The 23383-nt window shown below is 40.9% G+C and overlaps 1 protein-coding gene across 1 annotated transcript in view; it reads left to right on the forward strand.

Annotated features, from left to right (window-relative positions):
* The window catches only part of Ttc23l (tetratricopeptide repeat domain 23 like), a 66434-nt gene that overhangs the window by 17952 nt on the left and 25099 nt on the right, over positions 1–23383 (forward strand). Inside the window, exons 5-7 of the mRNA XM_055601026.1 lie at positions 16747–16903; positions 18538–18663; positions 22023–22200. Of these exons, the coding sequence (XP_055457001.1) occupies positions 16747–16903; positions 18538–18663; positions 22023–22200 (461 nt within the window). The remainder of the gene's footprint in view (positions 1–16746; positions 16904–18537; positions 18664–22022; positions 22201–23383) is intronic.

Genomic DNA, 23383 nt, shown 5'->3' on the forward strand with positions numbered 1-23383 from the left:
TAAGGTTAGAGGCTATTTCTTATGGTGTGAGTAGAAGATAACCATGGTCAGGCAATATGAGAAACTTGTTCCATGTTCCTTTGCATTGTCAAGCACAAACTGACTGGCAGGTTTACCTTTCCAATTCAATTCAGAGCTGAGTCCAAATAGGTGAGGAGGTGATCCCACAAAAGATGGTGTCAACAGCCTTTTCTCTGAAATTCACAGTTCTTTCTGCTACTTGAGTTGGGATAAGAAGTTAAGATGAGAGACTTCTGTGTTTTATTGGTTTTTTTCTAGGTGGGAAAAATACCTAGTTAGAAGGAAGTACCTGACTTTAACTCTGAGTCCCTGACACTGGACCTAGACTTTTTCTAGAATACACTGATCACCACCTTTGACTGAGAGTAGCCTCATGCCTCACATTTCAGTTGTAGTCTCTACCTGGTCTTCCCCTGGTCTTCCCCTTAGGACTCTTCTAGTGTTTGTCCCATTGACTGGAACAAGGCTTTCAACATCATAGACCTTTGAGGGAATAAAGGACCCTCTGAGATTTACTTACTTTTGTTGCTCTTGATCCTGTAACTGCTTTTAAAATGAACAGATGGACAGAATATTTGAATCAGCCTATAGTGGGGAAGGAGAGAACATCCATGCATGTGTTCAGGCCTGGCTGCACATGTGCAAGTTTTATAAAGATAAGAACTGCTTTTTTGTTTTCCTCTGTGTCCTTTCCTTCGTTGGAATACAGATGTCAAACCCAAAGGCTGATTTCTCTCAATAAACAATCTTTTAGTAAGTATTTTGAGAGCAATCTGTAGAAAGAAATACCAGGAAGAGCACACTGAGAATATAATGTATAGACACCTTCAAAGAACTTAGAACATCTTACCTTGAAGTAAGCTACCCAGAGACCTATGAGAGCAGGCGTTTAAGGTCAATATTCTGTAATTACTTTAAATAAAAGCCCTTGGAAAGGTTGAATGGAGTCATTCCTCATGGAGGCAGTACATGGTAGATGGTATGTGTGTTTGTGTGTGCATTTGAGCAAGACTGTGGGAATTGATAGGGTGTGGTTGGTAGGAGAAAGCATGTTGAGGTAATGTTCTAATGAAAGACTAGGGCAGAGGTGAAGGCTTCGGCCAGTGATGTGGAGCACCTGTTAGACAGCAGGGAAGTGCCGTATCTAGCCATGATTTGGACCAAGAAGATGAACTTGGGAAGGGGACTGTGCTGGGCAGATAACAGCATGACTTTTAAACAGGGGCCAAGAACGTTGTGCTGCTATAGTAGGCGAGGATGGCTGCTGGAGATTTTCCAGCTGGATGATGAAAACATCAAAGCAGCCCTTTAGCAAAACTAACCTCGCAAGCTTTCTGAGTTATCTGGATCTAATACTAAGGCTAAACCGAGAATGAATGGGTAAAAAAAAGTAAGAATTCAGGATTCTCTGAAGAAAAAATAATTTTTAAAACCAAATCCCACTCCCATGAATCTTTCTTAAATACTCATTTAGAACATACAGGTAAGGTTATTCTTTGAAAATTGGTTATGGTACTGAAATATTAGAAACAAAGAATTTGTCAATAAAGAACAAGAATGAGTATGATTTATGATGTACACAAAAGCAGTATGATTTACTAACGAGTATGAAGGACCTCTACATACTGTCAGGGAAATATCTGAATGCATCTTTAGGGAAAAAGGAATCACAGTGAAGTGTACCATTAGAATTCAGTTCTTTCTGTGTTAAGAGGAGAAGAGACAATATACAAGAAAGAAAAGAAAAAATATAATAGAGAGTAAACCAGACTGGAAATTAGGCCTCAATGTTTGCCATTTCCTATACCTTCAACTTTTTTTTTTTTTTTTAAATGTTGTGTTATTATTGTATAGCCCAGGCTGGCCTCTAACTTAACTATGTAGTTGAGAATGAAGTTGAACTCCCGGTCTTGATCCTCCTCTTTTCATCTCCCAAATGCTGGCTTGGTTTTAGCTTTTCAACCATAGAAATAAATCATCTATCCTAAAATAATCATTGACAGGAGGGCAAAGCAGCACATGCTTGTAATCCCTTAGCAGCTAGGAAGCGGGAGCAGTGGTAGGATCACAAACTAGAAGCCAAACCACAGAGAAAGTTCAAGGCCAGCCTGGGTTACATGACTGACATCCTGTCTCCCCATCAACCTCCCCCCACAAAAAAAAAGGTGAACTCCCAGAGGTGACCTTGACACCAAAGATACAGTTTTCATTGACAAATACGTCAAGAAAGGAGAACTGCAATTATTGTGTAGGAGGTTTTTTGTTGTTTGCTTGCTTGTGTTTGTTTTTGAGATAGGTTTTCGCTGTATAGCCCTGCCTACCTCAGACTCACAGAGATCTGACTGCCTCTCACTGCTGGCATGCACTAGCAGGCCTGCCTGGGTGCAGGCTTTGGTGTGTTGATTTTGAATTGCAATTGAAAAACCTTCTTACTTGGTGTTAGAAATCTGGAAACAAAATGTGTGGATCAAGAAGGAAAGTCATAAGCATGAGGACAATTTGAGACTAAGACCAGAGAGGAAATGTGGATGTTATAAGCATTGAAGCGAGCTAGGGTTGTAATTACAGGAGTCCATAAAATGTCCAAGATGCAAAGAGGAGTATTCAAAAAGACTTAAATATGGACATGTTAATGAATAGGAACAAAGGGAAATGGGAAAGACTTACTCAGCAAAGAATTGATTAGAAAGGATCAAGTAAAATGGTGCAGCAATGTGGGGAGTAAGAAACTGTGATTTGTGATTTGGGGGTCCACAAGAGAGCAGAATATGTAGGACTATGGAAACCTTAGATCAGTTTCTCCGCAGTAGTCATAGCATTAGCCAGATTCCAGGGATAAGTTCAAGGAGCAGGGACCAGTGATTATGCTGTACATTCTCTTGTTTTGGTTTAGGTTGATTGGTATTGAGTCAGTGCTTCATTTGTAGACCAGGCTAGCCTCAAACTCATACTCCTCCTGCCTAAGCCTTGTGAATGCTGGGATGACAGGTTTGCCACCATGCCTAGCTGGATTACATGCTATATATACTACATATTGAAAAAGATGAAAGGAGATAGGAAGGAGAGCTAAAAATGTCATAAAAAGAAGACATTTTATAAAGGAGATACAGTAATATTTTAGGCAGAGGGGGGAACAAATTGGGAAAGAGTATTGGAAGTATCTTAGTGTTCTACTGTCTGTGAAGAGACACTATGGCAATGACAACTCTTATATAAAAGAAAGTATTTGATTGGGGCTTGCTTACAGTTTCAAAGGTTTAGTTCATTGTCATTATGGTGGAGAGTGTGGTGGAATGCCGGAAGCCATGTTGCTGGAGAGGTAGCTGACAGTCTTCATCTGGATCCACAGGCCATAGGAAGAGAGAGACAGTGGGACTGGTACACTTCCAACAAGGCCACAGCTACCCCACCAAGGCCACACCTCTTCATCCCTCTCAAATGCTGCCACTCCCTGTTGGCCAAGCATTCAGATATATAAGACTATGGAGGCCATTGTTATTCAAACCAGCACAGGAAGGATTTTTTTTAATGGGGTAGCTGGATATGGTGATACATAACTGTAGTCCCAACACTTGAGTATTATTACATAAAAGCCTGTGAAGGAAATTGAATTCAGAACATGGCTGTTCTGGAAAGAGATCACATCCAAAGACCTTCTAGGTCTTTGTGATTTGGCTGGTATACAAATATGTCTTTAATCCAGGAGACAAAGACAAGAAGATATGAGTTCAAGGCCAGCCTGGTATAGAGCAAGTTTCAGGTAAAGAGAAGCTCAGATTCAGGCATGGTGGTACATGCCTTTAATCCCAAACAATGAAGATAAAGATAGTTTGTAGAAGGAAGCATTCATGTTGAAAGTGATGCCTAATTGAATGGCAGAAAACAGTGATGAATCAGAGGAAGATGTGACAGAGTAACATATGCCCAACTATCATGAGAAGAGAGAGGAAAAGGTGAAATACAGAGAGGAGAGGAGGCAGTTTTACTGGGACAGTAATAGAAAGATAGGTTGCAAAGAGAGAGAATTCAGGTGAAGACTGAATGAGCCAGAAAATGAAAAGGAGGCAGGAGATTGGAGCAGATTGCTGGAGTTAGTTTGAGGTCAAACAGAAGAATTCCAGGGCTGAGAGAGAGAGAAGCCAGATTGAATAAGTCAGTTGGGAGGAGGAGTTTGAGCCAGAACAGCTGAGTTGAACCAGCTAGCCCAGAGCTCAATAAGAAAAAGAAATGGAGAGGTAATTCAGCAGGAAGTCTCAGCCGTTGAAACATTCTAGGCCTAGGTTAGAGTGTATGAAGGTTAAAAGCTTTCAGGACTAGGCCTAGGTTAGCTGATAGAGGCAGTAAGCCTCCCAGACAAAAAATGAAGAAGGAAAATAAAAGTTCCTTATATAACATTTGGGCTACATAGTGACACCCTATTCAATCAGTGGGTTGGGAGGGGGTCCACAAGAGAGCAGAATATGTAGGTGGCTGTTGCTTGATGAATAAAGTTAAGGGTGCCAGAAATGGAACTCTGCTTCCAACTGCCCTGAGGAGAAATTCCAAAGAGCTTGATGACACAGCAGCTGAAACAGGGCGGGCAAGATCACCAGGGTAGTTTGGCAGCAGATGCTGAGCTGTTTCCAAGTGCATAGGACAGAGCATACGGTATGTGGACAAGCAGTTTCCTGCTCTTTTGCTAATTATTAATGAGACAGTAAATTAATCAGTCAGCTTGTTGTAATTGGAAACTGTCCAGGTATTCCTAGTTCTGTTGTAAGTGCTACAAAATCAGAAAAAGGAAAAGTCATGAGTCCGTTTTCTCTAATTAGAAAAAAACCTGGTACCAACACAACTGAGGATGATTTAAAGCAAATCCAAACAAACACTCCCACAGATGATCTAGCCTGCAGGAAGCCTAACTCCAGCTTAAAGTGAGGTTGTATTTGAGAGAGTCTAAAAGCAGAGCCATGAAAAATTCTCAAAGTTAAGACAGATCCAATAAATTATTCAATAAGGGGAGCTGACTCTAGGAATAATAGTGGTTACTGTGCCAGACTCCATTCCAGCACCACCTAATCCTTTCTCATAAACTAAATTTATCTGTGAGAGCAAAATAAGATGGAAGGTGTTTAATTTTTCTTTTTCTTTCTTTCTTTTTTGCTTACTTGTTTTTAATAACAAAGGGAAAGTAACTTAACATGGCACTTATTTAACAGGACTTAAATGTTTAAACACGAGACTGAAATGAAGCCACTTAAACATTTTACTACATTCTGTCTTAACAAAATTGTGAACTTAAAAAACCAACTACCCCCACCCCCAAATAAAACCTGGTAATATAATGAACTGTGGTTAAACTTAAAATAAAAATTTGGATTATTTTAAGTGGCCAGTTAAGAGAAATTAATTTAAACATATTTCTGGATAACAACATTTATCTATGCCCATTTCTTGGAAAATGTAAAAGTCACCGTCACATTCCTGTTTTTGAGTAAGTGAATCACTGACATGATGCTTTTAAGGTTAGAGTTTGGAAATGGAAAGAGTGACAGGAGGAGCTACAACTCCTAACACCTCAGTGAAAACTTTACTTCTAAAGCACATCCTATCTATTTGGCAGTTGGAAAAAAACTGAAAACAAAGCTTTTCTTGTATAAAATGCTTAGTTTTTTAAAAGTAATTTATCCTGCATTCTAAAATTTAAGTCCTTTAAATATCACAAAGTTATCCTCTTAGGCCTTACAAAAGATAGCTACCTTTAAGTATTCTAAGGAAGAATGCTTTTCTGTTTAGTTACCCTGGTGGTTTCTGTGAAGGTGTTTTCATTGGCATCTTTTAGGAAGATAAATCTTGAGGCACAGGCAAACTAATTTGTTCAAGATTACAAGTGTGTGGCTATGCCAGGACTTATTTCTAGGAAATCTGACCCTTGACCTTGGTCTCTTGTTCGATAGTAACATCTTAAACATAAAAAGTGGCCAAAGGTGACTGCTTTCAAGTGACAAAAGTGACCTCAAAAGACTGGGTCACCCTGAATAGGCCTGAGTCATGTTAAGAAACATCCGAGGTGGGCCATGGTGGCACCTACCTTTAATTTGGCACTTGGGAGGCAGAGGCAGACAGATCCCTGAGTTGGAGGCCCACCTGATCTATAGAGAGAGTCAGGGCAGTAGTGTACACTGAGAAACCCTGTCTCAAAACACCAGAGAGAAACAGAGATAGACATACAGAGAGGAGGGAGGAAGGAGGAGGACAGAGGAGAAAGAGGAGAGAGAGGAGAAAAACACCAGAAAAAAACCTGCCCACACTAAAACAAATCATTTGGATGTTTAGTGGACAACTTTGAATCCACTTTGCAGTTCATAAACACTTATCTGTCATCACTGACTCAGGTTCCTGCAGGCTTTGATGCCACTCTGATTTTTACCTCATTTATGCTCCTTAAGTGCAGGGGCTGGGTGGAGGGTGCGAGAGTGGTTATGTCCCTGGCCTGGAAGGACAGGTAAAGGAAAATGATTGAGCAACCACTGGGATTGAAGACATGGAGATTAGGGTTGTAGGAAGAGATGATGGTACAGCTGTGACACCCTTCGTAGAAGGATCCAGAAAACATCTCAATCGCATATGCACAGGCATTTCTTGATGTGAAAGGATTTACTTCAATTAATGAAATGTAAATTCACTTCAAAATGTCATTGATAGTAACTTCAGAGGGTATTTTATCATGCACTTTCTCCAGTAGTATGTGCCATAAAAATAGTTGCCATCAGTAAACCTTAGGACTACTTCAGACATAAACAGAGCTCTTTCATACATGAAAAGGTTGGAATGCATTTCTCCAGAACAGTGGTTTCCAAAGTCTTGAGACCTAGTTCCCCTTTCACTAAATGTGCTTGAGCGCTCTTCATTCATTTCGTTTATTGCAAATCAGGTTCAACAGTATTAAGATATATAATACTAAAAACAGAGGACAGGAGAAAAGAACAGGCTAACAACAGCACAGAAGTGTAGGTCCCCTGATACACTATGACACCTCACATGCCCACAGGAGTACATGTACCACATGCAAACCAGAAAGGGTGTGAAAGCTGTGCTTTCCCCTTCAGTGCTTGCTCTGAAGTGTGATGGTTCCAAACCACATAGTTTGTTTAATCCCCATTGGTTGTCAGTTCAGCATGTTCAGGGGGAACAAGGAGTGTGGACACAGCTGTATAACTCATTGGCAGATGGTCCTCCTGAAGACAGTGTCTCTCAGAGATATCACAGCCAACCCAGACATTGGAGCAGGGAAGGTGGGCCTGCAAAGGCCTGGGGATGCTTCAGGGCAGGTACCCAGTTGTTTCACTTTCACTTAACCTATCCAGGAAGAAGGCTATGCTGATCTGGGGATGTTCAGTAACTCCTTCACGTTTACCCTTCTTGCTCCTCAGGAAGCAGGGAGACAACTGAGTTGGGTTGCTGCACTCCCAAGGGTCCATGTGATTTTGGAAAACAACCTATTTGATAAAGACTGTCGGTTTGCCCAACACCAGCTTCTAATGTCTCACTTTCAGAGTCTATTAGTTGATGAGGAATGTCACCAAGTACCTGACAAGTGAGACAAAGTCACAGAATTTTAGCATCTTTGTTTTGAATGTGTCCTGTCTAAAATTCAGGTGTCACCAATGTGAAATTATTAAAAGGTGGAGCAAATTAGAGATGAATAGACTATGCAAGTGATCCTCCCTCAAGGAAGAGATTGTGAGCTCAATAAAAGAGGCTTCAGGAAGCATGCAGCCCATTTTTTCTCATTGATGTGAATATGGCAAGAAGTATACCTACATGTAAATGTCTTGATCTTAGACTACCCAAGTTCTGGGATTTTTAAAAAATTAATTTTTTATTAATTACAGTTTATTCACTTTGTATCCCAGCTATAGCTCCCTCCCTCATCACCTCCTAATCCCACCCTCCCTCCTCCATCTCCTCCCATGCCCCTCCCCAAGTCCACTGATAGAGGAGGTCCTCTTCCCCTTATATCTGATCCTAGTCTATCAGGTCTCATCAGGAGTGGTTGCATTGCCTTCCTCTGTGGCCTGGTAAGGCTACTTCCCCCTCAGGGGGAGGTAATCAAAGAGCTAGCCACTGAGTTCTAGGCTGTCTCCATGCATGGTCCTTGGTTGGACCTTGAGTATCAGTCTCAGAAAAGACTCCCTTTTCCGACATATTCTGGTTCTGTTGCTCTCCCTGTCGAGCTCCTGTCCCCTCCAGGTCTTTCTATCTCCCCTTTCTTTCATAAAATTCGCTGCACTCTGCCCAAAGTTTGGCTATGAGTTTCAGCATCTGCTTTGGTACACTGCTGGGTAGTCTTTCAGAGGCCCTCTGTGGTGGGCTCCTGCCCTGTTTCCTGTTTTTTCCCTCTTCCAATGTCCATCCCATTTGCCTTTCTAAATGAGGATTGATCATCTTACCCAGGGTCTTCCTTCTTTCTTAGCTTCTTTAGGTGTACAATTTTAATATGTTTATGCTATATTATATGTCTAATATGTACTTATAAGTGAGTATATACCATGTGTGTCTTTCTGCTTCTGTGATACCTCACTCAGAATGATCTTTTCTAGATCCCACCATTTGCCTGCAAATTTCATGATTTTATTTTGTTTTGTTTTAAATTGCTGAGTGTATTCCATTGTGAAAATGTATCACAATTTCCGTATCCATTCCTCAGTTGAGGGACATCTGGGTTGGTTCCAGATTCTAGCTATTAAGAGTAAAGCTGCTATGAAAATGGTTAAGCAAATGTCCTTGTTGTATACTTGAGCATATTTTGTATATATGCCTAGCAGTGGTATAGCTGGATCTTGAGGAAGCACTATTCCTAATTATCTGAGAAAGTGCCACATTAATTTCCAAAGTGGTTATACAAGGTTACATTCCCACCAGCAGTGGAGTAGGGTTCCTCTTTCTCCACATCCTCTCCAGCATGTGTTGTCACTGAGTTTTTGATCTTAGCCATTCTGATGGGTATAAGGTGAAATCTCAGGGTTATTTTGATTTGCATTTCTCTGATAGCTAAGGATGTTGAGCATTTCTCTAAGTGTTTCTCTGCCATTCGATATTCTTCTATTGAGAATTCTCTGTTTAGCTCTGTACCCTATTTAATTGGATTATTTGATTTGTTGCTGTTTAACTTCTTGAGTTTTTTATATATTCTGGATATTAGCCCTCTGCCAGATATAGCATAGGTGAAGATCATTTCCCAGTCTGTAGGCTGTTGTAATGTTCTGACGACAGTATCCTTTGCTCTACAGAAGCTTTTCAATTTCATAAGGTCCCATTTTTTATGGTTTGAATGTTTTTTTATTAATTTTTTATATTAATCACAGGTTATTTACTTTGTATCCCTCTATCATTCCCTCCTAATCCCACCCTCCCTCCCTCATCTCCTCCCTGCCCCTTTCCAAGTCCACTGCTAGGGGAGGTCCTCCTCCCTTTCCATCTGACCCTAGCTTATGAGGTATCTTCAGGACTGGCTGCCATGTCCTCCTCTGTAGCCTAGCAAGATTGTTCCTCCCTCAGAGTGCTGGGAGGTAAAGGAGCCAGTCTTGAGCTCATGTCAAATAGTTCCTGTTCCCCTTACTAGGGAAATCCACTCAGTTACTGAGCTACCAGCTGCTATATCTGAGCAGGGGTTCTAGGTTATATCCTTATATGATATTGATTGTTGATCTTAGAACCTGTATTGCTGGTGTTCTGTTATCTTCTGTGCCAATGAGGTCAAGGCTCTTTCCCCACTTTTTCTTCTAACATATTTAGTGTGTCTCATTTTATGTTGAGGTGTTTGATCCACTTGGAATTTAACTTTGTGCAGGGTGATAAATATGGGTCTATTTGCATTTTTCTACATGTAGACATCCAGTTGGACCAGCACCATTTGTTGAAGATGCTATCTTTTTTCCATTGTATGGTTTTGGTTTCTTTGTCAAAAAATCAAATATCTGTAGGTGGGTGGGTTTATTTCTGGGGTCTTCTGTTTGATTTCACAGATCCACCATTCTGTTTCTATGCCAGTACCATGCAGTTTTTATTACTATTGCTCTGAAGTACAAATTGAGATCAGGGATGGAGATACCTCCAGATGATCTATTGTTGTACAGGATTGTTTTAGCAATTCTGGGTTTTTTGTTTTTCCATATGAAATTGAGAATTGTTCTTTCAAGGTCTGTGAAGAATTGTGTTTGTATTTTGATTTGCATTGATTCTGTAGATTGCTTTTGGCAGGATAGCCATTTCCACTATGTTAATCCTACCAATCCATGAGCATAGGATGTCTTTCTATTTTCTGATATCCTCTTCAATTTCTTTCTTCAGAGACTTGAAGTTTTTTTTTTTAATATATATATTTATTTCACTTGCTTGGTTAGAGTCATACCAAGGTATTTTATGTTATTTGTGGCTATTGTGAAGGGTGTTGTTTCCTTGATTTCTTTCTCAGCCCTTTTGTCTTTTGTATACAGGAGGGTTACTGATTTTTTTTTTTTTTTAGTTTATTTTGTATCCAGCAACTTTGCTGAAAGTATTTATCAGCTGAAGTAGTTCTCTGGTTGAATTTTTGGGGTCATTCATGTATATTATATCATCTACAAATAGTGATACTTTGACTTCTTTTCCAATTTGTATCCCCTTGATCTCCTTTAGTTTTGTCTTATTGCTGTAGCTAGGAATTCAAGTACTATGTTGAAGAGATACAGAGAGAGCAGGCAGCCTTGCTTGCTTTGTCCCTGATTTTAATGGGATTGATTTAAGTTTCTCTCTGTTTAGTTTGATGTTGGCAATAGGCTTGCTATATATTGTCTTTACTATGTTTAGGTATGTGCCTTGTATCCCTGATCTCTCCAAGACTTTAAACATGAATGGGTATTAGATTTTGTCAAATGCTTTTTCAGCATCTAAGGAGATGATCATGTGGTTTTTCTCCTTCAGTTTGTTTATATGGTGGTTTTCCACACATTGAACCACCCTTCCATGCCTGGGATGAAGCCTACTCAGTCATGGTGGATGATATCTTTTATGTGTTCTTGGATTTGGTTTGCAAGTATTTTATTGAATATTTTTGCATCAGTGTTCATAAGAGAGATAGGTCTGAAGTTCTCTTTTTTGTTGGGTCTTTGTATGGTTTAGGTATCAAGGTGACTGTGCCTTCATAGAATGAGTTTGGTAATATTCTTTCTGTTTCTGTTTTGCGGAATAGTTTGAAGAGAGTTGGAGTTAACTCTTCTTTGAAAGTCTGGTAGAATTCTGCGCTGAAACCATCTGGCCCTTGGCTTTTTTTTTGGGAGGGAGACTTTTGATGACTGCTTCTATTTCCTTGGGGGATATAGGACTATTCAATCTATTTACCTGATCTTAATTTAATTTTGGTAAATAGAATCAATCAAGAAAATTGTTCATTTCACTAGATTTTTAAATTTTGTAGCATATAGGTTTTTGTAATAAGATCTAATGATTGTTTGTATTTCCTCAATGTCTGTAGTTATGTCCCCCTTTTCATTTCTGATTTTGCTGACTTGTATAGTTCCTCTCTGCCTTTTAGTTAGTTTGGCTAAGGGTTTGTCTATCTTGTTGATTTTCTCAGAGAATCAGCTCTTGGTCTTATTGATTCTTTGAATTGTTTTCTTTGTTTCTAATTCATTTATTTCAGCTCTGAGTTTGATTATTTCCAATGGTCTACTTCGCTTAGATATGACTGCTTCTTTTTTTCCTAGGGCTTTTAGGTGTGCCATTAAGATGTTTGTATGGGATGTCTCAGACTTCTTTCTGGAGGCACTTTGTGCTATGAACTTTCCTCTTCGCACTGCTTTCATTGTGTCCCATAAGTATGGGTAAGTTGTGCCTTCATTTTCGTTGAATTTTAGGAAGCCTCTAATTTATCTTTTCATTTCTTCCCTGACCAAAGCTATCACTGAGTATAGAGTTGTTTAGTTTCCATGTGTATGTAAGCTTTTTGTCATTTCTGTTATTGCTGAGGTCTAGTTTTAGGCCATGGTGGTCTGATGGGATACAAGGAATTATTTCAATCTTCTTGTATCTGCTGAGGCTTGCTTTTTGACCAACTATATGGTCAGTTTTTGAGAACATTTTGTGAGGTGCTGAAAAGAAGGTATACTCTTTTGAGTTTGGGTGAAAAGTTCTGTAGACATCTATTAGGTCCATTGGATTTAGGACCTCTCTAAGTACCATTATTTCCCTATTTAGCTTCTGTCTAGATGATTTGTCCCTTGGTGAGAGCGGAATCTTGAAGTCTCCCATTATTAAGGTGTTGGGATCAATGTGTAATTTGAATGTTAATAATGTTCCATTTATGAATGCATGTGCTTTGTATTTGGGGCATAGATGTTCAGGATTGTGATGTCCTCCTGGTGGATTTTCCCTTTGATGAGAATGAAGTTTTCCTCCTCATCTTTTTTGAATAATTTTTGTTGAAAGTCTATTTTATTAGATATTAAGATAGCTACTCCAGCTCATTTTCTGGGTCCGTTTGCTTGAAAAATCTTTTTTCCAGCCATTTGCTCAGAGGTAGTGTTTCTTTATTGCAGAGATTTGTTTCTTGGATGTAGCAAAATGTTGGGTCCTGTTTCTGCAACCATTCTGTTAGTCCATGTCTTTTTATTGGAGATTTGAGTCCATTGTTGTTGATAGATAATAGTGACCAATGAATGTTAATTCCTTTTATTGTGGAGTTGATGATGTTACTATTAATTGTTTTCTTTTAATTTTTTGCTATATCCTGTGTTTTCTTGGGTGTAGTTGATGTCATTGGATTGGAGTTTTCCTTCTAGTTTTCTTTGTAGGGCTGGGTTTCTGTGTAGATATTGTTTAAGTTTAATTTTGTCATGGAATATTTTGTTTTCTCCATATATGTTGATTGAAAGCTTTGTTGTGTATAGTAGTCTGGGTTAGCATCTGTGGTCCCTTAAAGTCTGCATGACATTTTCCCAGGCCCTTCTGGCTTTCATAGTTTTTGTTGAGAAGTCTGGTGTGATTCTGATAGGTCTACCTTTATATGCTACTTGGTCTTTTTCCCTTGCTGCTTTTAATACTTTTTCTTTGTTCTGTAGATTTAGTGTTTTGACTATGATGTGACTTGAGGAGGTTCTTTTCTGGTCCAGTCTATTTGGTGTTCTGTAGGCCTTTTGTATGTTAATGGACATATCTTTCTCCAAGTTGGGAAATTTTTCTTCTCTGATTTTCTTGAAAATATTTCCTGGACCTTGGAGCCTGGAATCTTCTATTTTGTTTATTCCTATTATTCTTAGATTTCATCTTTTCATGGCATCCTTGATTTCTTGGATGCTTTGTGTTTGGAACTTTCTGATTTTACTTTTTCTTCGAGAGATGTTTCAATTTATACAATTGTACATTCAGCCCCTGAGATTCTTTCTTCCATCTCTTGTATTCTGTTGGTGATGCTTACTTTTGTGGTTCCTGATCGTTTCTCTTAAGTTCTCCAGCTCCAGGATTTTCTTTTTGTTTTCTCTTTATTGATTCTAATTCTGTTTTCATGTATTGCACCATTTCCTTCATCTGTTTGAATGAGGATTCCTGTCTTTCCATGATGGCCTCTATTTTTTTTTTTTTTTATTCATTTCATCTTTATGTGCCTCCATTTGGGTGGCTATTTCTTTGAGAGTCTTGTTTGTTTCCTCTTTATGTGCCTCTAATAACTCGATAAGCATAGCTTTAAAATCATTCTCCTTTGTTTCCAATGAATTAAAATATCCATTGATTTAGGGGGTTGCTGGTGAAGCCATGATGTCCTGATTTTTGTTCGATGTGTTCTTACTCTAGCCATGTGCTTATCCATAACCTTCACTGTTGTTTGTTCCTGGAGTCTGTACTTCAGACTGTATCCGACTGTCTCTAGTGTCTGGAGTATTCTTAGGAAGATGGGAGAGGTCCACCATTTCGAGAGTGGATGTTAGTGTTTCAGCTGTAGCTAATGGAGGAAGGTCACAGGTGCATGTGTGAGTATGTGGGTGGAAGTATGCCTTGAGGGACAGTGTACGAGAGCATGTCAATTCCTGCACGGGTGGAGCTTAAGCACAGGAGGGGGTGCTGGCGCTGTTCATGGGTGCAATGCACATGCACAGGTGCCCTGAAAACCTCAGTGGCCTACAGGCCTGCAGTGCTGTCCTCCTGCTTTTCAGATCTGTGTGGGCTCCAGGAATTGTTTGTCTGGACTCCACTGGCAGACCCACAGAACAGGCCTTCAATGTTGAGAACACTGTCCCAAGGATCCCTGTGTTGCCCACAGTTGGGGTGTGGGTGGGAGAGATCTGATGTCTGGCTGCTAGCATAGAGGGACCCTGGATCTAGGGCTCTGTATGCACTCACTTGAAGGCACTCTCACTAGCCTGCAGGCCTAATTGGAAAGCATAGGGGTTCCCCTGTTCTCTACTTTCAGATTTGGGCCTGCAGGGCAAATGATATCCATCAGCCCAGCGGTGTCCACTGTTTGGCTGCCAGGCAGGGTGATTCATACTTGGGACAGCCGCCTCTGCTGTCTCAGTCACTGAGCACAGAGGCTCCGGGACAACCAGTGCATCCTCCACAGAGCTGGGAGGCCCGTGTTTGGGGTAAGGGAAGTGCAGGGCGATTGAATATTCGCCACTCTCAGTCCCTGGAGACGGCCGGAGATGGTCACGGGTGACCTGGATCCAAACTCTCCTAGCTCACAGGTTGTCCCCTCTCTCCCAGGAAGCCTCAATGTCAATGTTCTGGCTTCAGCTGCCCCTCCACTCACCAATTTTGGAGTTTCAGATCCCTCAGATACAGTATGTACTGGCCGCCACCATCTTGGATTCCTTTCACTCTGGGAATTAAAAAAAAACTAAAATAAAGTGTTGCTCTTTGTAAGTTCTCCAGGTTCAGTCTGTCATGGTAGCACAGGTAGACCAGCTCCCGAGACTACATTATACAGCTGCAGTACAGGGTTTGTACATCTGTAAATTCAGACTTCACCTTTAGTCTCACTGGTCCATTCTTATCTTCACTAACACTTTTGTTTTTTTGTCTACTTTACTCAAGTAGAAACTCTTCTGTTAGCCAAAATTCTACCCAAGACCAAGATTAGCCCCATCTGTATGCATGCCTTTGATCCCAGCAGAGGCTGGTGAATCTCTATGAGTTTGTGGCCAGCCTGGTCCATAAAGTGAGATCCAGGATGGCCAGAGCTACAAAGTGAGACCTGTCTCAGAAATACATGTTGTTGTTTGTTTGTTTGTTTGTTTGTTTTCACTAACTCTGTTTCTCTATATATGGGCCTCAGATACCCTGTATTAGTATCACCTGGGAGAGTTGTTATCAATTTGAACTTTTGGTCACCATTGGAAACCTTGTTGCTGTTGTGTGAATCTCGTTTCTCACCCCAGTGCTTGTAAACCAGTAACTACCGGAATCTGAAAGGAAGGCCTGGGGATTTGTATAGGGCAGTTTGGGAGCCACAGCACTCTCCTGACTTAGAGCCAAGCCCACTATCTTCAGGACCCACTTCCCTCTTCAGTTAAGCTCTTCCAGGACTAGTTGGATTCAGGGTCAGGTTTAGAGCCAGTCCAGGGAAGGCTTTGTTCTTTTCATTGTAATTCACTATGGGGGTTCTGCACGTTTAGAACATATGAGGGCTGTGGGCGCTAAAGGCTGGTCCTTTCAAATTGCCCATGTTGAAAATTGAGCTGAACCCACGCTGTAAACAGTATGCTCCAAGGCCAAAAGCAAATGAATTTTTTTTTTTTTTTTTGGAATGAACCAGTGGTATGAAGTGAGGAGTAGAGGCACAACAGGCTTATTTGGCAGGAATGAATATGTTTGCCAGCCCTAGATGCCGGCAGAAAGTGTGGGAAGTGAACACTGCTCCTTGTTTTCTGTAGAAAGGAAGAGAACAGGATGGTATCCAACCCCCCTCCTTTTTTTTCCATCAGGAAGAGGGAAATATGTGAGTTAGGCTTGATGATGAGGCAGTATCCAATAGACAGTGTTCTCTAGTCTACCTCCTACCTCTGTTAACTGGACAAACAACTTACATAAATTCTCAGGAGCATGAGATTTTTCTTGGAAAACAGCTCTCTCTAGCTGGGGTTTGGCATTCCCTGTGTCTTCCTAAGTGAGGGGCCTCACTGCAGTTAGAAATTGAATTCTTGTGTGTGTTTGTGACCAATTAGTATGACCAGCTTCATCTTGGATTGGACAAAAAGAAATCTCAGATGGAAGTAATTACATTCCTAAACCCTTGTATTTATAGAATATATTTTCCAGAAAGCCGAAAGCTAATCCTGTGTGTCTCTGTGTGCTTGGTGAGGGGCAGTTTTCTTAATGAGTCTCATTTGCCATGTGGAGAATGGAGAAGCTTGGTGAGTTGAAAAGGTCATGTGGCACTTGCAGCAGAATTGTGAAGGGTTCACTCAGCTCCCACCCCTGTCACTTAGTGACCTTCGAACTGGAGTCTTAAGATCAGTGCCAGGAAAGCTACATAAACATCATTTATGGAGTTCAAAATAGAACTTCCTCGACCTGTCCAAGAGATTCCAGCTTAACCAGGCCTAGATCTAGGGAACTGTTCTTATATATTCCAAATATCATGATTTACAACAGGAATAGTACCTGACAACCACACTGTCTACCTGCTGCTCTTTAAGGAATGCCTTTGACTGGAATGTGCTTTATGTAATGTCTTTTTTTTTCTTGACACCCCTTATCTAACTCCTTCAGGCCTCCCAGCTCAGGCCAAGAAACATGCTCAGTCGGCCAAGAGCACACTGCTCTCCTGGAAGCAAAACACGACCTCGGACATGGAGCGAAAGGAAATCCTAGAAGCTCTTGTTGTGCTCTACTATACCTTGGGGATAGCCTGGCTCCTACAAAATCAATATCCTTTCTTTCCCAAGTCCTCCTGGTAAGCAAGGTTACAGGCCACGTGTCAGATGGGAGGGGGAAATGGAACTGGTTGCGTTCCAACATCTAGGCCCTCCTTAAAGTGCTTGCCCACCTAAAAAGGTATGTGTTTTATTTGTGTGTCTGTTCCTATAAGCCCAAAGTTGAGGCATGGAAGGCATCTCGCTAGCAATGCACCCCCGTAACCAAATGGAGTGTTCTAAGTCTGGTGGGTTTGTCATGGAATACACAAAGTTAGCATTCACAGTACATATGTAAGTGGTAGTTGTGGTAGCAGTGTAGGATTGGAGGCAATGGGAAGGAATTTAAGGTCTACATTAGCAAAATAGCCTCCTTTCCTTTGTAATTCCTTGGAGAACTTTTCGAACAAGTAGATGGCTTTCTCCCTGGAGATATTGATTTCCTAGGTCTGGGAAGCTTCTGTACCCCGAGATGCTTGAAAGCCACAGGCAACTACAATATATAGCAGACTTACTGGTTTATTGAGTTCTTGATCATATTATCAGTTTTTAATGCTCTTGAGAATATTACCTATGAAAACAGAAACCAAGCAAATAGACCAAGGAAGTTCTCCGTAGTTCCCTGGTATATCACCTGAGATACTCAGTTTATTTCAGCTTCTAGTTATAGAAGTTCTATTCAAGATCTGCTGGCTTCTCTGCTTTTGGGGCCTGTAGTAAGACAGAGCATCATGGCAGGAGTATCTAGTGAAGTAGAACCACTTAGCTCATAGCCAGGGAGGAGATGAGAAACAACAAGGAAGGTGCTAGAATACCACTGTATTCATCAAGACCATCTCCCCATGACCAGTGTCCACCTGTCAAGGTGCCACCTGCTTCCAGTAATGTCACACTAGTGTACAAGCTCTTGCTGCACACACCTTCCAGGACACCAGAGAGTAAAATGGTATTAGTGTCTATCCTCAAGAAACTTGATCTTTGTGTGTATCCCCCCCTCTTGAAAGGTGTGAAAAGAAGTACAGTTCCTTAATATTCTTGAGCACTCTGAGCTCAGTAGCCCCCATTTCTCCCCCTCTACACATCCTCGTCTCTATTGGTTTTGTGGTCAGCTTGCTATATCTGACATGTGGTTTTCCAATGCCATACCCTTAGGGGGGAGCGGTTGAAATTCGGGAAATAGAAGGATGTTTGGGAATTAAGGGGATTTTCTTTCCTGCTATTTGTCTCTGGCCCCAAACCTGTTTTTCTTGGATTTTTTTTTAAATAACTCAAAAAGTCCCTTTCAGTATAATTATTTCCTCTCTTTCCCCATTGCTATGAAACAATTTGGTAAAAATGAATAACTGTTGTTGAGTAGTCAATGTCTCTAAAGGAAATCTAGTGTAATTTACAGTTTCCATTCATTCCCGCAGACTCTCACCACTCCAGACCTGATTCAGGAGGCCACCACAGGAAACCCAGGGCTTTGTTCTTTTCCAGCAACTTCTCACTTCTTGATGACATACACATGGGGAATAGAGAATACAGTTAAATAGCCATTTTCAAGCACTGCTTTGTTTTCCTGAGGGCCCCCCTTTTGTTAGCTTATAGACTGCTGTCCCTGCGTAGTGGCAGGTACTGTGCCGGGAGTTACCCTTGACTCTTTCACTGGCAAGCGATCCTATATCCACCTGCAGAAAGCAGAGAGAAACATGAAGGAACTGGAAGAGTTAAACAAGGGAAGCATTTGTGAAATCCAAGTCTCAGAGAAAGACCTAACCATTGCTTTGGGCAGGTAAGATCTAGCCATAAAGAAGTGGAAACTTTTGTGAATGAGGTCTGGGGTTCTTTTTGTTCTGTGACCTGATAAAAGAGGGGAAATGTTCAGAGCCAAAAAAACTCAATGGTCAACTAATAATAAAAGAGGCTAAAGGCCACACTTGATCCCCACAGCCACCATGAAGGTGGTCAGTATTGTGCTTTTCTCAAGAGTAACAGCAAGGAGATTAAACTGGTTAAACAATTGGTCTAAGGCAGTGGTTCTCAGCCTATGGGTTGTGACCTCTTTGCAGGTTGTATATCAGATATCCTGCATGTCAGATATTTATATTATGATTCATAACAGTAGCAAAATTACAGTTAAGAAGTAGCAATGAAGTAAACTTACGGTTGGGGTCACCACAACATGAGGATCTATATTAAAGGGTCACAGCATTAGTAAGGTTGAGAACCACTGGTTTAAGGTAATTTCCCTTATAACTTAGATCTGTGATCTGAATTCACCCCTTCATTATAGTAACTCTCTCAGACGTACTTTGGGATTGGTTGTTTTTCTGAATTGCCTCTTACTTTTAGCATCAAGTGTGGCATCTTAACAGATAAGGAAACACTTAAGACCTTTAATAGAAGACTGTCAGAGCTATGCATAGACATGAATTGTTAAAGGAAAGCTCTGTTCTGTATAGAAACAAAGTCCATGGGGTTTGTTTAAGCCAAAACTTAAGACAAAACTTAAAACTGTTTGGAGTTAAGGATCCTCTGAGAATTGAGTATTTAGAAAGGAGACTGGGCCCATCAGATTATCAGGAAAAAGAAATAATGAAAGTTTAGTGTTCCCTGGATTTTTCAAATATCTTCACATCCTTGAAAGAAGCTATGAGTACTTGGCACAGCAGGACTGATGACCAAATGATAAATAAATGAAACGTATGTGACATCTGCCTCCTCTAAACAGCCATGCATCTAGAAGTCTAATGGGACACAGTGGGGACATGTTGGCATGTTCTGAACAAAATCAGACGTTTGACTCAAGTCCACAGGACTATAGTTAGAATCTGGTGACTGTCTCCTGCTGCCACGGAGAAGAACTTAAGAGGTTTCTGCCTGATGTGATACAAGGCTGTGTTCCCTTTTCACAATCAATTTTAGTGTTTATTTTCTTCATTCACACCACAATCTTTGAGTGTCTGTTTGTGTGCATACTAAGGGTTAGAATGCCTTCTAAGTATAACACATATCATACCCAGTTCTGGTTTATTTCATTCAATCCTTGCCATAACCTATAAGAGTAGGCATTCTTACTATTTTTATTTTACAAAAGAAAAAATAAGGCACAGAAAGGTTAGCTGACAGTGACAGAACCCAGTTAAAGAGCTTGGTTTATTACAGAAATATCTGGATTCATAGCTCATTTCCTGTACCTTGTTGTTATGTTTGATATGGATCATATATCTAGTAAAGACAAATATCTAGTTGTTGGCATACTTTTTTAAAAACTCTTTTATTTATACTTTCTTCATATTTTTCTCCTTGGTCCATCCCAATCCTTCCTAATACCCCAACGGCAGGTAGGAGAGAGAAAAGATTAGTGGGAGAGGGAGCACAGTTCTCTTAGATGCTTCCTGCTGGTTAGGGTCATTGGGTTCCTTGGAGCCAGTCCAATCCTCCTTTCAGGAGATCTCCAACTCCTGAAACAACAGCAACCAGGAGCAGCAAGGGAGAAGCAGGAGCAGCCTTGTTCTTTCTCTTCTTTACACTCTCTGGGCTCTGGCATTTATTCTCTCTCCAGAGTCTTCAGATTTAAACTATCTGCAGGTGGCAAAGAGCTCCCAAAATGAGCACGAAGCAGTTTGCTGCTGTGGACCATCTGAATCAGTTCCACATCCCACCTCTAGTGCCGCCTTTCCCATTGAAGGGCAGAGACAATAAGGCGAGATTGTTCAGACTGAACAACTTGCCAGCATCTTTCTCAGAGTGCTTGATGGGAGCCGTTCCTAATGACTGAAGAACAAGAGAAGTGCTTCGGTCAAAAGAAACACTTATCTGTTTGATAGAAGAGATCATTGTCCCAAAAAATGAGTATACAGCCTGCCAGTGCACTCATCACTCACCCTCATCTCTAGAGGATAGGAGGCTGACAGGCCTCTTGGTCTCCTCAGGTGCAAATCACAAATAGGCAGCCCTGAGTTCTTTTTCATTGAGACAAGACCTCAACTTTGTTGCCAAAGCTGTCTTCAGATTTACAATACTTCTGCTGCTTCTGCCTTATGAGTGTTGGGAATACAGGTGTGAGCCATGATATTTAGCTGAGAGCTTTGGGGTTTATAAACCCATAGGCTTTAACCCGTAACGGCTAGTTGCATGGCTTTAGAAGCCAGCGGTTTGTCTTGGTGCTCAGGCAGAGACCCTTGCTGTGAGCTTTGAGTTCCATCACCTGACAGTAGTTCATCTCCTGGTCTCAGGAGCTAGGCCCCTCAGCTTTTACACACTGATGGTTCACTAGATCTCCCTTGTGACCAGGCTGGAGGGTCTTGCAGTAGCAGCTTTTAGAGCCTCTTGCCTTCTAGTCTTAGCTCTCCAGTTCTTAGCCCAGGCTGTACTCTCTGGGTACATTGGTACTCTCCAACACATTTTTTTTTCTGATAGGTAGTCTCAGGCTGAGTGTTACAGGGTCTTGGTGTCTTCTGTTGTGATAAAGACAACAGGTGAGCAATAAAAGATAATCCTGGAGAAGCCTCTATTGGGGCTGACTTTTGCAGTACAAGATACTGCCCTAGTGAGAAGCCTCCAGCCTGCTCTGAAAAAAATGTGAAAATTTGTCTGCTTGTGAGCCAGAAGAGGTACATGACATGCTTGCACACAGCCTCACATGTACATGACAGCTAGTTCTACCAGTTATGAGTCTCACATATAAACCAATCACATGTGTTATACATGTATGAACTATAAGCCTCAAAGAGAAGCAGATTATGAGGCACAGCTGTTTGGTGCGTCATTAGAGCTGGTGCCTTATCCCACCATCACAGAAGATTGTTATTAATATTACAACATCCATGGGCTCTGTTTACGTGTAAATTATCTCATCTTATGAATTTCTGGGTGATATTTTTCCACTTGCATTTTTATAAAAATTATATGAGAATGAAATATATTCATGGGTTAAGCAAATGGTGGTAATCTGTGGGATCTTGTGGGCAAAATTCAGGATAATGGGAGTTTATTTATAGCAAGGCAGGGGTTTGAGCCAATCGTCCAGATGATTGGCCTATGAAGACAAATTCTTTTCCTGGATTCAATTCTTGGAATCAATTCCTTATGTGTCTGCAAAGTAAGTGATCTCTGCGTGACTTTCCACCTTCACTCTTTTTCTTATAGAGCCTCCTTGGCTACACACAAGATGAACCTAGCTCTTGCATATTTTGAAAAAGCAATTGGCAATGTGATCGTTACCAAAGGTCATGGCACATCTGATCTGATCAGTTTGTATGAAGAAATTGCCCAGATTGAGCAGCTGAGGAAGAACCATGAGCAGGCCATCCAGTATCTGCAGCAGGTTGGTTCTTTGGCAGGGTGGTCAAGAGGCTTCTTGCTTCTCATGACAAGGGATTAAAGTTGGTTCCTTATTTCAACCCTAACATCCTAAGGGGTGGAATTGGTTCCATGTTAACCTTTGCTCTCCTCCAGCCCCATACAAGAGCCTCCAACCTAAAAAAAATCCTGAGCAGAGGCCCCTGACTCTAGTGAACATGTATGTTCTGTGACCTAATCAGGAGTTACCATACCACACCTCTCCTAGGCCTCTCATCTCTGTCAGTGCTGGGAAGAAACCAAGTGTATGTCTCCCCTCAGGGGAAAAACACATAGGGGCAGCTGAGCTTGACTTGAACAAGATGAATAGGGTAGACTCACGGTGAGACAGCTCAAAGATGTTTGCTATGCAATTCTGGTGATGAAATTTGAACCTGGAATACATGTGAAATGAGACAATAGATTCCAGAGAGTAGCCGTCTGGCCTTCACATGTGTCTGTACATGTGGATTTGGATGCACTCACAAATAATAATAGTCATAATAACAAATAAAATGTAAAAACCCACAAAGAGTCTCCTCATTCAAAACCCATGGTATTTTGTTACAATGTGTCAGATGCCCTTTTAAGTTCATTGCAGATGCTTTTATTTCCAAGCCTAAGGTTAAACTAACCAAAGTGTGTCTCACTTGGAGGTAACTAATTGGCAAATACCCGGGCAAACCAAAACATAGGAAAAAGTATTGAGCCTATGACATGAAAACCATTTAAAGCACTTCCACTTAAAATTTACTTTAAAATGTTAGTTAAATTCCCCTTCTCTTTTCTGAATAAAAGGCTGCAGTGCCCAGGTCAGCACAGATATGCTCACATGCTATATTTCCTATACTAGAAACGTAGTAGCATAATCCCACAGTCTTTGTGAAAAGCCAGGTAGTAAAGAAGAGGTGTGGCAAACCGTTTGACAGCCAAGATCATAAATACCAGGCAATGGAAAGGAGCAGTGGTTGTCAATCTTCCTAATGCTGCAACCCTTCCATATAGTCTCTCATGTTGTGGTGACCTCCAACCACAGGATTATTTTGTTTCTACTGCATAACTATAATTTTGCTACTGTTATGAATCCTAATGTAAATAACTGATATGCAGGGTATCTGATGTATCTGATATGTGACCCCTATGAAAGGTAGTTTGACTCCCAAAGGGGT

The sequence above is a fragment of the Psammomys obesus genome, unplaced genomic scaffold, assembly GCF_907164565.1.
Source record: "Psammomys obesus unplaced genomic scaffold, mPsaObe1.curated_primary_1811, whole genome shotgun sequence".
NCBI lineage: Eukaryota > Metazoa > Chordata > Mammalia > Rodentia > Muridae > Psammomys > Psammomys obesus.